The sequence below is a fragment of the Chanos chanos genome, chromosome 4 (genome assembly GCF_902362185.1).
Source record: "Chanos chanos chromosome 4, fChaCha1.1, whole genome shotgun sequence".
Classification (NCBI taxonomy): Eukaryota; Metazoa; Chordata; class Actinopteri; order Gonorynchiformes; family Chanidae; genus Chanos; species Chanos chanos.
In genome coordinates this window covers 45,168,536-45,181,722 of record NC_044498.1, presented here as the reverse complement: position 1 = coordinate 45,181,722, position 13,187 = coordinate 45,168,536, and the positions used below count along the sequence as shown (strand labels likewise).

At 42.3% G+C, this 13,187-nt stretch overlaps 2 protein-coding genes across 2 annotated transcripts in view; one reads left to right on the top strand and one right to left on the bottom strand.

The window, feature by feature from the left end:
* Positions 1–5,104, top strand: part of gfra4a (GDNF family receptor alpha 4a) — a 30,899-nt gene extending 25,795 nt beyond the window's left edge. Inside the window, exons 7-8 of the mRNA XM_030772370.1 lie at positions 3,929–4,122; positions 4,970–5,104. Coding sequence (XP_030628230.1) covers positions 3,929–4,122; positions 4,970–5,104 — 329 coding nt within the window. The remainder of the gene's footprint in view (positions 1–3,928; positions 4,123–4,969) is intronic.
* A 5,781-nt stretch (positions 5,105–10,885) lies between these two features.
* atrn (attractin) overlaps positions 10,886–13,187 on the bottom strand; it is a 43,959-nt gene continuing 41,657 nt past the window's right edge. The window contains exons 28-29 of the mRNA XM_030772646.1: positions 12,281–12,395; positions 10,886–11,949 (exon numbers count right to left, since the gene is read on the bottom strand). Of these exons, the coding sequence (XP_030628506.1) occupies positions 11,825–11,949; positions 12,281–12,395 (240 nt within the window). The 3' untranslated portion in view covers positions 10,886–11,824. The remainder of the gene's footprint in view (positions 11,950–12,280; positions 12,396–13,187) is intronic.

The following is a 13,187-nucleotide window of genomic DNA, read 5'->3' as shown; positions in this document are numbered from 1 at the left end:
CTGCTCTCTGCACCAGGAAAGGTCCCTTCAAGTGGAATATTGTGCCATTCAGATTGTGTTATGCACTGGTGACAGAGGCAGTTAATAGACCTCATGATGGCTTAGATGCAGTGGGAGACCTGTCTTATGTATCTGAATGATATAATTATCCTAGGCAGAGATATACTAGAAATGATGCACTGCCTTACCTAGGTGTTTGACCAGATATGCCAAGGTAACATGAGGTTAAAGCTGGAATAATATTGTCTCCTCTATCTTCTATCTATCTATGAGGTTGCCTATCTGGGATACACTTACTCCGAATGACACTATGTCTTTGCTGGCTTGCCACTGCACATGTCCCTGGTTATCCTCTTGACAATGGTGAGTTTATCCTTGATATTGATGCTAGCAATGTTAAAGTCAGAGCCAGCCTCTGACAGATACTGCACAATGAGGAACGTGTGCTAGCTTTTGAGGTTGTCCTCCACCTGAACAGGGCTACTGTGCAACACAAAGGGAGTTGTTAGCATTGGTGGACTTCACCTACCATGGGGTAGTGGAGGCCCTGTTTACTGAGTTTACCGACCTTGTGAAATCCCATGCCCCAGGAGAGATTTGTCTCACTAACACCCATGACTCCATCCTGTACACAGGCTGGACCTCAGAACAGCTGTAGGAGGCTCAGGTGGCAGATACAGACATTGCTCCCATTAAGAGATGTTTAGAGACAGGGGAAGAGCATTCTCCATAGGTGAAGGTTTCACTATACAGATCAGCCATTCAGATATATTGGTTTCAATGGAAGAGGCTATACTTTAATCAGGGAATTCTGGTGATGTTTTAATGCACCGACAACCGCCTGTTTTTTTTCTGAGGATTGTGCTACCTTGTGTTCTTCAGCCTGAAGTAATGAGACAGATATATGAAGGACCTGTGAGTGGCCACACTGGGGTTGTATGCATGTTCATTCGTCCACATACTCGTTACTACTGGTACCAGACACGGGAAAATGTCACTCTCTGCTGCCACACCTGCACAGAGAAGATGTTCTGAAGGGAGGGGCCTAATTGTTGTCCTGTTTTGAAAACATTTCCATATTTCTCTATTGTTTCTGTATTTTATGATGTGTGACAATAGACGGACTATTCTAGTTTTGGGGTCTGCAGTACATGCTGTTATTGCTGTGTTAGTTTTCTGGTTAAAAAAAAATGAAGAACGTGGTGCACTGAATTGAGGTACTACATAGAGAACATACTACATACTACATGTTTTAGTGTGTGTCATGCCTGTATTTATGTTTGCTGAGCCATGGTCTAACAAAAAGGACTTGTTAAGTGGTGACCTGAAAGTGTTACTCTGCCTTATTAGTGAGGAAACTTGTGTTTCTTATTTCGGAGAGAAGCAGAGCTATGTAGTGATGTAAATTAACACCATACACAAGACTACTTTATAGGAACTAAGGTAAACATGTAATGTGTGTTGTGGGTTAGGGTTAGGGTTAAGGTATATTAACACGCTTCATTTGCAGAGTCAGTTTAAGAAAGAAGCCACAGTGAGGACCTTCAGAAAAATAAAAAAGGGAACTAAGCACTACACTTTTTTTGTTTTGCTGGACTGAAGTAATGTATAATTGCCATCCAGAGCAGGGACAGCACTGGTAAATTAGGTAGTATGGCTTTAAGAGAGCAGTGGAAATTGGGTTGTCTTTTTCCCAGGGCTTTGGTTATGATATGAGAAAAAAACTGTGGATGGGCAGAGAAAATGAATCTGAGGGTGAGGGACAGGTTATTTGGTCGGAACAAATGCTGGGTTATCGTGTTGTACTGCACTTTAATTTTGTAAGTGATGAATTATGCAGTCCATCAGGACATAACGAAGTCCCATCATCTCTGAACTGTGGAAACACTGATCACTGTCAAGCCGAATGTTTCCCCAAAGCTGAATTGACCAAAGCGAGTGTAGTTAGCTTGGCTGTGGAGCCAGGAGAATGTGGCTCCCGCGTGTCTCCTTACCCTAATTTGGAGACAGGAAATAGGAAAAAAGGTAACAACAAACAGCACACGTGGCCTGATGCACCGCTGTCATCCTGCCGCTCTCTAGACAGTGTGCATCGACAGCGACCTGATCTTTACGAGATTTCTATACGAGCTTTGAAACAGGTACGCAGTTTCTGCTACACTGTGCCGATGTATTTCCCAGGTTAGTAGACATAGATCCGCTACAGAGCAGCAGGGTAGCGGCTTAGCATCAAGCAATGATATCTCTGCAATTATCTCTCTTATTGAAGATGTCTTTTCTGATGGATTTGCAAACATCGCATATATGGCTCAAAGACGTCAGCTGAGCGTTAGGCCACAATGTCTCGGCAACATTGTACCAATGAGCAAACAGCATAACGTAGACACCTTCCCGATGGGTTTTGTAAGCATCGGGTTTTGCAAGATGTCACAAAGTTATATGTGTGCTGTCTGTGAAGTACATCTTCTAGAGAGTGGAAGGTTTGTCAGCTGAGTGTCAGGCAAAGATGCAACATTGTGCCAATGAGCAAACGGCCCATTATAGATGCCTCAGTAGATTTGCAAGCAATCGCATAGAGCAAGGGTGTCAAAATCCAGTCCTGGAGGGCCATGGTCCTGCTGTTTGTCTTGTCGACCAACTAAATACAATCTCTGATTGGCTGAAGAGCGTGCGCACCCGTTTTCAAGGTGAAAATCAACGGGTAACTGAAGAGATGAAAACAAAAGCCGACAGGACCCTGGCCCTCCAGGACCGGATTTTGAAATATGTGACACAGAGGCTTGTTTCTCAAAGGCGTGTGTGTGCTGTCTGGGTAGATGACGCTGGGAAATTTTGCGTCCGTTTACGTTGCTAAATTCTGATCTTCAGCCGACATCTCCCTTTTAGGACTGTATTGCTCTCGTTGTGATTCGCGTGTCAGGTGCTCAGGCCATTGTTAAACTATGTTTGAAATTCTGATCTTCAGCAAACATCATCCTGCTACCTCTGAAATGCTGTTTGTACTGATGCACTGACGAGGACCGTGCCACTCTCATTTTAAATCTCATGTCCAGTGTTTGGACAATTGCTAAACTATGTTCAGAAATAAAGTGTGATATTTGAATGACTTTCTGCTGTAATGCCCAAATACTTGGGTTGCCTGAGAACCTGTGTTACAGTGTTTTGGGAGTGAACTGAGAGTGCAATTTTAAGGTATTTGAAGAGGAGTAAGAATTGGTACCAGTTTAAGCAGGTGAAACTGTCATTAAATTGGGGAGCAGCATTTAATCCATGTTTCCTTTGAATAGCTTACATAATCCAGTATGATGAAATGTAATGAAATTTACAATGAAGTGTTTTGTGCAATTATTTAACATGAAATTTGATTAAAATAGTACAGCAAATAAATTAGATAAATTTAAATCAATAGTCAATTCAATAGCTGCTAAAAGCTGGTAAGCACGCAGCTTGAGGTTATAAGGATTTGTTTTTATGTTAATTATTCAGTTCAGTTTGCCTTTTAAAAGTTACTCTCTAGAGGCTGAATTTAAATGTGTTTGGATAGCTCCTCAGTTTCCACTCAAACATTTAAAATAGTCAGACTGTGGCTTGGATCTGTGCTCACTCCCCGCAAAGTGGATTTCAAAATGTAAATGACAGAAAACATTGGTAAATATTGGCCTGCTGAAATAGTGCATCGGAGACATCATATTAATGATGTGACTAAAGGGATGTAAGCATTGTAATGGGACTACATGTGGAATAAAAAGGGTAGACATCCGATTCCACAAAGTTTTGGCCCTGGTACAAAGAGATGTTAGATGACAGAGAAAGACATACAACATTCATTATAGCAGGATAACTGGGGCATAGCTGTCACAAAGAAACTGTGATCTGAAAAGAATGAGGCCTGTGACCTGCATGCATTTGCTCTCTTCAAACCGCACAGAGAATGCCATCCTGGCCTTCGGAAATGGCACCGATCTGAAATCTGCAGCCAACCAGCCCAGAGTGCCCAGCCTGGCAACCGTCCATCACAACCAGCGCCTAGCAACCAGCACCATCAGCACCACGACCACCGCCACCCAGGGAGCTGCCATGGAAACAGAGCAGAGCATCCTCAATGCCCAGATACCGACACAGGTGACGCAAACAATATCACATCAGACGACGTATGCGTTGGTGTCTGATTCGTAACCGAGTCACGGCCAGCAGAGGTATTGGTAGGGTTGTGACATCACACCGTATGAAATTGGTCCAAAATATCTGAGAGACACAAAACCTAAGAATAAAAGTTATCCATAAATACTCTAAAGCTTATAAGTTCTTCAGACTCAACCAAAATTTAGGATACCTTAGAAGACGCTCTCTGCTTAGTCGGAAGTTGCTATTATCCTGTGGATCTTAGCAACAGGGGATAAAAGATAACCTAAAATAGAGTAGGTTCCGATACAACTCAATTTTTTCGACATGATATTTGTTTTGTTGGGTAAAACAGGCAAAATACTTCAACACTGTTGGCTGTTTCACTATTTCAAATGTCAAAAGCTTTACTGAGAAACATTCTTCAAAGTGAATTTTTCACATGATGAGAGTAGAAATAAAATGCTTTATGATTACCTCCTGTGTCCTACTCTGAGGTCGGAGTGATTTTACCCTGAAACTCACTTGCAGCCTGATTCCTGGGAGCGAAGCAGAGACGCTTTATGAATACCTGCACTGGTTTAAAAATGTTGCTGGATGAGAAAACTGCAGCTCTATTTGTTGAGAGAGAGAGAGAGAGAGAGAGAGAGAGAGAGAGAGAGAGAGAATGTCCTGAGTTGATTTTAAATGAGTGTGAGCGTATTCATCCGGTGGAGCTTCTCCTGATGTTAGAGAGAAAGATAGATGATATGAAAGGAGACAGAATGAGAAAAGGAAGAAAAAGACAAAAGAACGACTGAGGAGAGATGACAACTGATGGAGTATTTTGTGTCTTTTTTTTCTACAGGTGAATGAGCAAGACAGACTGTGGGATGACTCCACAATCCCCTCCCCTGGCCTCTATGACAACAGCGCTGATCTTCTTCACCTGTCAATCTTAGCCTGGCTCCTCCCCTTTTTGCTACTCATGCACCATCTTTAGAGCTTTTCAGCCAATCACAGCAGAGCGCCATGTGTTTGAAATGGAGCGTGTGTGTGTATGTGTGTGTGTGTTTGTGTGTGTGAGTGTTTGTATGCTAATGATTAACGGTAGGGATGATAGGATGTGCCCGCGTGTACATGATACCTGTTTATAAATTCAAAGTCTACGGATCACACATCCAAAATATCATAAAAAGGGAGAGAGGGACAGAGACAGCATGACTACTCAATGACTGACACACACACACACATACACATGCACACAGAGATAGACAGATAGAGAGAGAGAGAGTGAGAGAGAGAGAGAGAGAGAGAGAGAGAGAAAACATGGCCACTCAGTTTGACTGACACACACATACACACAGAGAGAGAGAGAGAGAGAGAGAAAACCACTCAATTTGAGGGAAAGAGAGAAAGAGAGAGATAGACAGACAGAGGGAGACAGAGAGAGAGAGAGAGAGAAGGTGAGACAGCAGAATAGCAAAGAAAGGAGTAGATATTGTTTATATGTGCATATGTGAATGAATGTGTGTGTGCAGACCCTCTGTAAGATATACAGTCTTCAGATAGAACTGAGAAATGTCTTGGCTGCACTGCCAAGAATGTAAGACACTCTTCTCATAAAATCACTTTTTTTTTATTACTTTATTTCAATATCTGTTTTCAGTCATATTCAATGGCTAACCAACTATGGATACTCACTAATGAAAATATGTAGGCCCAAGGTTGAGTCTACATATTGCACAAGACATATGTATGATATTAATGTGGGAATCTATGTTAAAAAAAAATGTATATCTTTACTGTCTATGAAGAAGAAGAAGAAGAAGAAGAAGAAGTTCTGGATTTACTGAAGGAATCAGGAGGAGAATCTCTATTTTTTTAATGTGTCCAAATTTCTCCATGAATCATTACTTTGTATCAACGGAGTTCTTTATTTCTCTGTGCGATCACTATTTAGCCCCTCAGGCACAACTCCCATGTTCTAGCCCACACACTTTCTCATACACACATGAATTTCTGAAATGTTAAAAAAAAAACAAAAAAAAAAACTTTTAACAGTCAAATGTTGTGTAAGACACAAAATGTTAAATATTGTGGGGAAAAAAACCCCAAGGTTTATGATGGCAAATTTGATTATGGAAACTTCACTGGAATAACAGGAACGATGGGTGAGGATATTTGGTCGGTTGATGTTTGATTTGATTGTTTGGTGTAAAGAAGAAGAAGAAGAAAAAAAAAAAGCTTTAGCCTACTGCAAGGACTTTATTGGAATAGAAATACTTTAAAATGCAGTGGTACTTGAAGCAACCGCCTAGAACATCAGATGAATACGACCATGTCCACGAACCGCTCTTACAGAACCAGCTTCACACAGCCTATTTAAACGAAGTCTAAACCACCCAGCTCTCCGGCCAGCTCTTACTGGACCACAGCTATGACTCAGCCATTGCAGCCAATGAAAAAAAAAAAAAAAAATCCGTCTCTGTTTCTACAGTGACAGGCAACACAGTGACAGTTTCACAACCCCCCCCCCCCCCCCCCCCCCCCCCCCCCCCCACCCGAGGCTCCAGGATTCAATTTCCCCATAAGCACCAAGAGGCAGGAAAGTGTTTGTTCTGTGAAGAAGAAAGACTGGGGTGATACATTTCGGAACTGTCTTTTTCAAACACACATCCAGAGACTTTTAACCAATCAGTTTCTTGTGGCTGAAAACAGGGGGAGGGGTTTCTCTCAGATGGGTGGATTTCATACTATGTTACCTCCTGAAAAATAAAGTTGCCAGATGAGGATGTACAGAAATATATGTGTGTGTGTCTGAAGGAGAGAGATAAAAGAGAGGAAAGAGAGAGAGAGAGAGAGAGAGAGAGAGAACAAAATGTATTTTGTGTACTGTTGAATGAAACTAAGGTGGAAAGGGAGAAAGGTGAGGGAGAGTTCTTGTCCTTCCCTCCCTCATACTGTAAACTTTTTACTGCCACCTCTCTGTACCCAAACTGACAGAAATAAATGCCCGTCTAGAAATTTTGGGTCACTAGATATCTAGGATACCTAACTGGGTTCTGTCACACAAACACACACACACACAGGAATTAAAAAGAGTTTTGCTGCATACAGTGGATATATCTACGAAATACATTCAGAGGTTTCTGACTTTCTTAAATTGCAAAATTTTAATGATAACTCATAAATGTTTAAGTTCTGTATAAAGTGGTGTCTCATTAGATATGTCATTCTCACTCTTTTACCGAAACAATTGAAACAAAAACATGAAACTTAAGTGTCCTCCCACGCCACCCATCTGCTTAAACACTCGCTGTTTATTTGTGATGGCAGAAAATCAAGAGGCAGATGCTGAAATGTAAGCAAGTAAATGTGGCAGTCTCATACCAAGTGACCCTGAAGCGTGACATTTCTGTCTGAATCAGAGTTCAAAGCTTTTGGGGCTTTACAGGTGACCGCACAGGGAAGTCAACCTCACATATCAACCATTGTTAAAAGTTAACCATTCCCATCGCTATCTTCTCTCAGTCACAATAACACACTAGCATTCTTTTGACGCGCAAGAACGCTCTCGCTCTCTCTCTTTTCTTTAGCATTTCCCATCCGAAAGAGAAAACAAGTTGCCCGTGTACACACTGCCCTCTCGTTGCTCTGCCAAATGTGGATGGACATGACGTGACGTGACGTGACGGGACACGACGTGATTTCAAGTCTGCATTTCATCCATTTATGTTTATGACGCATAACATTGTTTTAGACCGTTCACCATCTGTCTCAGGTTGCTCGGACATGACATGATGACAAATACAAATGACGGCGTCCTCTTCAAAAATCAATTTTATCCTCGGCTGAATGTTTCATTCGCCTTTTTGTTTTTTTTGTTTTGTTCACAGGAGGCAGATCGCAGTGAGTGTTTGCACGTGGGTCAAACTGTAAAAAGCGACTAAATGGTGCTTCTTCCCAAAGCTTCTCTCTCTCTCTCTCGCTCTCTAAAAGTAACGTCGCACCAAAGAGATGGCTTACGTAAACATGTCCCATCGTTGATGACAGGTGTCACTGAGATTCTATGGTCGATACACCAGGGGTTAGCATCGTTAAGGATCTTTTTTTTTTTCAGTAAAAATCTCTGATCTATTGGTGTCTGTCAGAGAATAATGAGCTACATCTCCTTTAAGTCTTTTAAATTTCCTTTAATGGCCTTTTAATGAGGCAAAGATTTGGCCAGTGATAACCTCACCTTTCACACAGATACTGTTTTCGTACCGAGCCCGTTTCAGCTGGGGGTCTGGCGGTACAAACCCAGAAGCAAAATCAGTTTTGGTTAAAGAATTGATTTTTCATCATTTGAAATGAAAAGCCGTGGTACGGGCGGCCCCGGAGGGATAGCCTGCCAAGCAACATTTCTCAGTTAGCTCTCCAACTTGAGCCAAAAGCCTAAGCCGCCCTAACAGGTAAGAAACAGTCCTACAGAACATTCTTGAACTTTGGTGCAAGTTTTATCTGGCTAACATACATTACATATGCATCATGATTTGGGTGTATCACTGCATTGTTCTGTGACCTCTTTGAGGACAAGTTTAGTTATAGGATAACATCATTACAATGTGTTCTACATGGTTACCAAACAAGGCTGTGCAGTGAAGACCGATGCTCTAAAAACACAGATGTTTCACACAAAAAGGGAAACAGGCTTTTGTTGTAGATAAATCAGAGCCATACTGAAATCAGGAATCAGAAGAGACACATAGAGCTTACTTTTAATTATAGACAAAATGTTCTAGGTCATTCTTTTATGTACATATATAATTACAAGGTCAGTTATAATTCTGCTTCTTGTTTTTCGTTTCTTTTTTTTGTTTGTTTGTTTTTTTTTTACACATCCCATCAGCATAAAACCAAAGTTTTGATCATCCTAACATTTGCCATCATAAAAAAAAAAAAAAAGAAAAAAAAAAAAGAAAAAAAAAAAAATCAATCGGAAAAGAACAGGCTTCTAAGAACGCACGTTTTGAAAGCCTTGGGACACGGTACCCGCTGCTAGAAGCAGTCATTCAACAGAAATGGCATTCACATTACTGTCTATTATTATATACAAAAACCAAGAGCACACTGGCTGCTACATTATACATATTAACAAACTACAGATTCAATATCTACAGCGTCACTGTACAGGCCTTGGAGAGGGAGGGGGTTGTATATGTGAATATGTGAGACAGTAGTGAAAAGAGTGATTGTGTGTGTTTGCACAGAAGTGAGATGTTTTAAGAGTTAAGTGTTTGAGTCTTAAGAGAGGCAAGGAGCATTCTGGGAAATGTCTTCCCTCTGAGTTAGAGACCAGCTCCTTACACCAGATCTGCTCAGGTCATTGTGTGTGCTTATGCATGTGTGTGGTCATAATTTCCCTTTAGAAGTTTACTTCTGCAATAAGCATAGCCTCACTGTGTGTGCGGTTTTTTTTAGCAGGTCATTGAAATGTGAACTGTTAAATATCACTTTTTTTTTTCTGTGATGTGTTCAGCAGAAATTTTGTCTTTACATATACATTCATCTCAAGTAAATCACATGACAAATAAAGGAAGTTTACAGTTGTGCTCTGCCATTGGTGACATCACTTCCCGTGGTGTCATGTGAGTAGAAGACCAAACCGGGGTTGTTTTTGCTGTGACTGGTGGCGAGTGTGTTGCTCATAAACACACTGAAACACTTTAACCATGCATCGTATAGACTGTATGGCAGAAAACTACAGCGCAGAGCATTACAAAGCTGTCAGATCTGAGCAACTGAGATCTCTAAGATCTCTGAGACTCAGTAGCACACATATTACTTGAACCACTTGTGTCGGGGGAGACCTCGTGTTGAGGGAAACAGAAGAAGGTTGAGCGGAAGAGGTCAAAGTCTTAACACAAACACACATACACACACACACACAACCGCTGGGGTCATGGTAAGGTGCATCTGGAATGCAGGTGTGTCTGCGGCTGCGTATTCTTACGCCCGGTTACATTTCAGAATGTCAGATCTGATCATTTTCTCTCCTTTGACCTTTACATTTTGTTCCAAAACTCCGCTCCTTACCCTGAGGTCCAACACATCATCCGAAATAGAACGTTACATACACACAAACATGCCTGCACACACACACACACACACACACACACACACACACACACACACAAACGGACACAAATGGGCTGTTTACTTCTCGGTGTGTGTGTATGTGTGTGTGTGTGTGTGTGTGTGTGTGTGTGAGAACACGTAGGCATGTTCGTATAAATTGCAGCAGCTTTAACACAGACTTCTGACATTTTAGTAACCTAAACTGATGGAACCCTCCTCCTTTTTCTCTTTTTCCTCCATTCTCTCTCTTTCTATGTTTGAGGGAAGCTGCAAAATGGATCTGATAAATGGACAGAGCTTTCCGATAAGAGAGGATGAATGAAACAGGAAGAGAGAGTTAAAGACCATAAAAACAACTGGGCAGATAACAGTGTAGGATCAGATTAGAATAGAAAAGAGTCACAAATGAGCATACTGGTACAATAAGAGGTGTTACATACACCCGCACACAGCCACCCACCCACACTCTCTCTCTCTCTCACACACACACACACACACACATACATACATACATACATACATACATACAAACAGTCATGCTCTCTCTCTCTCACACACACACACACACACACACACATACATACATACATACATACATACAAACAGTCATGCTCTCTCTCACACACACACACACACACACACACATACATACATACACACATACATACAAACATACAAACAGTCATGCTCTCTCTCGAGTACCTTTGCTAAAACACCCCCAAAGCAAACAAACAATAGAGATGAACGGTTTGTGTATGTGTGTGTGTGTGTGTGTGTGTGTGTGTGTGTGTGTGTGAGAGACAGTGTAGGAATGAACACACGGGGCTGTTCATCTTTGAACTCTTTCTCATGATGGTGTCGAAACTCTCATGCTCTGAATTCGTTTTGAGCTTGTTTTGAGTTCTAAATTAGGTTTTGTTCCACACACACACACACACACACACACGCATGCATGCAAACAAACCCACACACACCACCGTTAAGTCTTGGTGATGTGAAAAGTCAACCGATATAAGCCTGTGAAGTTGCTCATCTGTAATCCATCCAAGCAGTACGGTTTAAGAGAGGGGTCCACCAAATGCCTCAAACAATGCACCAGGGAGGAGTTTGAGTGTGTGTGCGTGCATGCGTGTGTGTGTGTGGTGTTTATATAATAGCTGTACAGCCACGGGTTGCTTCCAGAGGGTCCGCTGTACGTTGTTATGGAGATGCTGAGGGTTATTCATCCATACGATAAAAACAAAACTAAAGCCGTCGTAATAAGTTAAACGTCGTAAAGTGAACGAGGAAGAAGAGTCTTTTGTGGAGTGTTTTGTCAGGTTAGGGGTTTCCAGGAGAGAAGAAAACTGAATCTCTCACATGTTCTCTTCTCCCCCCCCCCCCCCTCTCTCTCTCTTTCTCTCTCTCCCTCCCTGTGTCTGGGTATAATCCATAGACTTGAAGAGTGTCTTTTCCAGTTTATTACCCCTGTTTCTTCTGGAGATGTGCGAACGTGTGTGTGTGTGTGTGTGTTTGTGTGTGTCTTGAACCCCATCGCCTGTATGGTCCATGGCTCAGTCTTGGCAGGGGTGTTTAAGGGATGGGGAGGGGGTGTCTAGCGTCAGATACAAGTGGCTGGCTGTGGTAAAGGCTGCTGTTTGCGGCTACGCAGGCCTCCAGATTTCTCCTTATAACCCATGCACATTTGTTGAGAGACGTCAACCAACGCGCTTGCCACTGCCAAACCTGAGAGAGAGAGAGAGAGAGAGAGAGAGAGAGAGAGAGAGAGAGAGAGAAGATAAATGTTAAGCTATTTAAGCTGTTAAAATTAGGTCTTTCTAATAAGATGTCTATGAAAAATGACTCCATTTTACAGCTTTCCCCAGTGAGTGATTTTCAGGAGCTTTGCCTGGTCTTCTTCTCTCCACCCCCCTCCCCACAGAGGAAATATGCCAAGAGAATCCATAAAAGAGGACATCTCAGTTGCACACAAGCTGCTGCCATTACAACGGCTGTCTGAACAAAACCCATCGGAGAAGAGAGAGACAACAAGACACACACAAACACATACACTCACCTGATTGACCAGGAGGAGGTATGCCCCCAGGACCTCTGGGTAATCGAACGAAGATGGAGAGCACAGCCGCCTTGTTCCCAAAACACGGCTCCAACGCTATGGGTTTAGGCACAGACTACAGAAAGAACGAGAAAAACACACACATTAAAGAGGCCACAGCCTCACATAAGCAGATTTTTTTTTTCCATGTTATTGATTAAAAGAAGTTTCCATCTTGCTGAGATGCCGTGACTGACACTTGGGCAGACCTCTGACCAAAAAGTCCCTCCCACTCAGTCTCCGATGCGTTTCCTGTGATGCCAGCAGTTATTACAGGCTTCACATTCAGAGACTTCTGACAAGCGGGCAGAGTATGAGATTTCATTACAGTGGTCTCTGTGGCCTACCCCGCTCTTTGTACATGTGTGTGTGTGTGTGTGTGTGTGTGTATGTGTATAGTCCATGGCTGCAGTTAAAAGCATTTATACTCCTTTTTGGGGCATCATGGCACTACTTCAAACATGTACAGTCCAAATCTAGTGCCACACACGCACGCGCACACACACACACACGCACGCACACACGCAAACAGCAAGAGTAAGTGTATCCTCTTCGATACACTCAGAGTAGTCAGTGCTCCAGCTCTGACCTACATTACTTTACACATTAATTCTGTTCTCAGTGCTTAAGGCAGGCTCTCTCTCTCTCTCTCTCTCTCTCACACACACACACACACACACACACAAAAACATGCAAGATCTCCATTTACATATCTTCTGCTGTGTTAGAGGGTTGTGTGTGTGTGAGTGTGTGTATGTGTCTGTATGTGTGTCTGAGTGTGTGTGTGTGTGTGTGTGTGTGTTGAGAGGAAGGCTTTCTGCCTGATCTGCAGTATAATACCATGCAGTGTGATCAGCATAGGACTCTT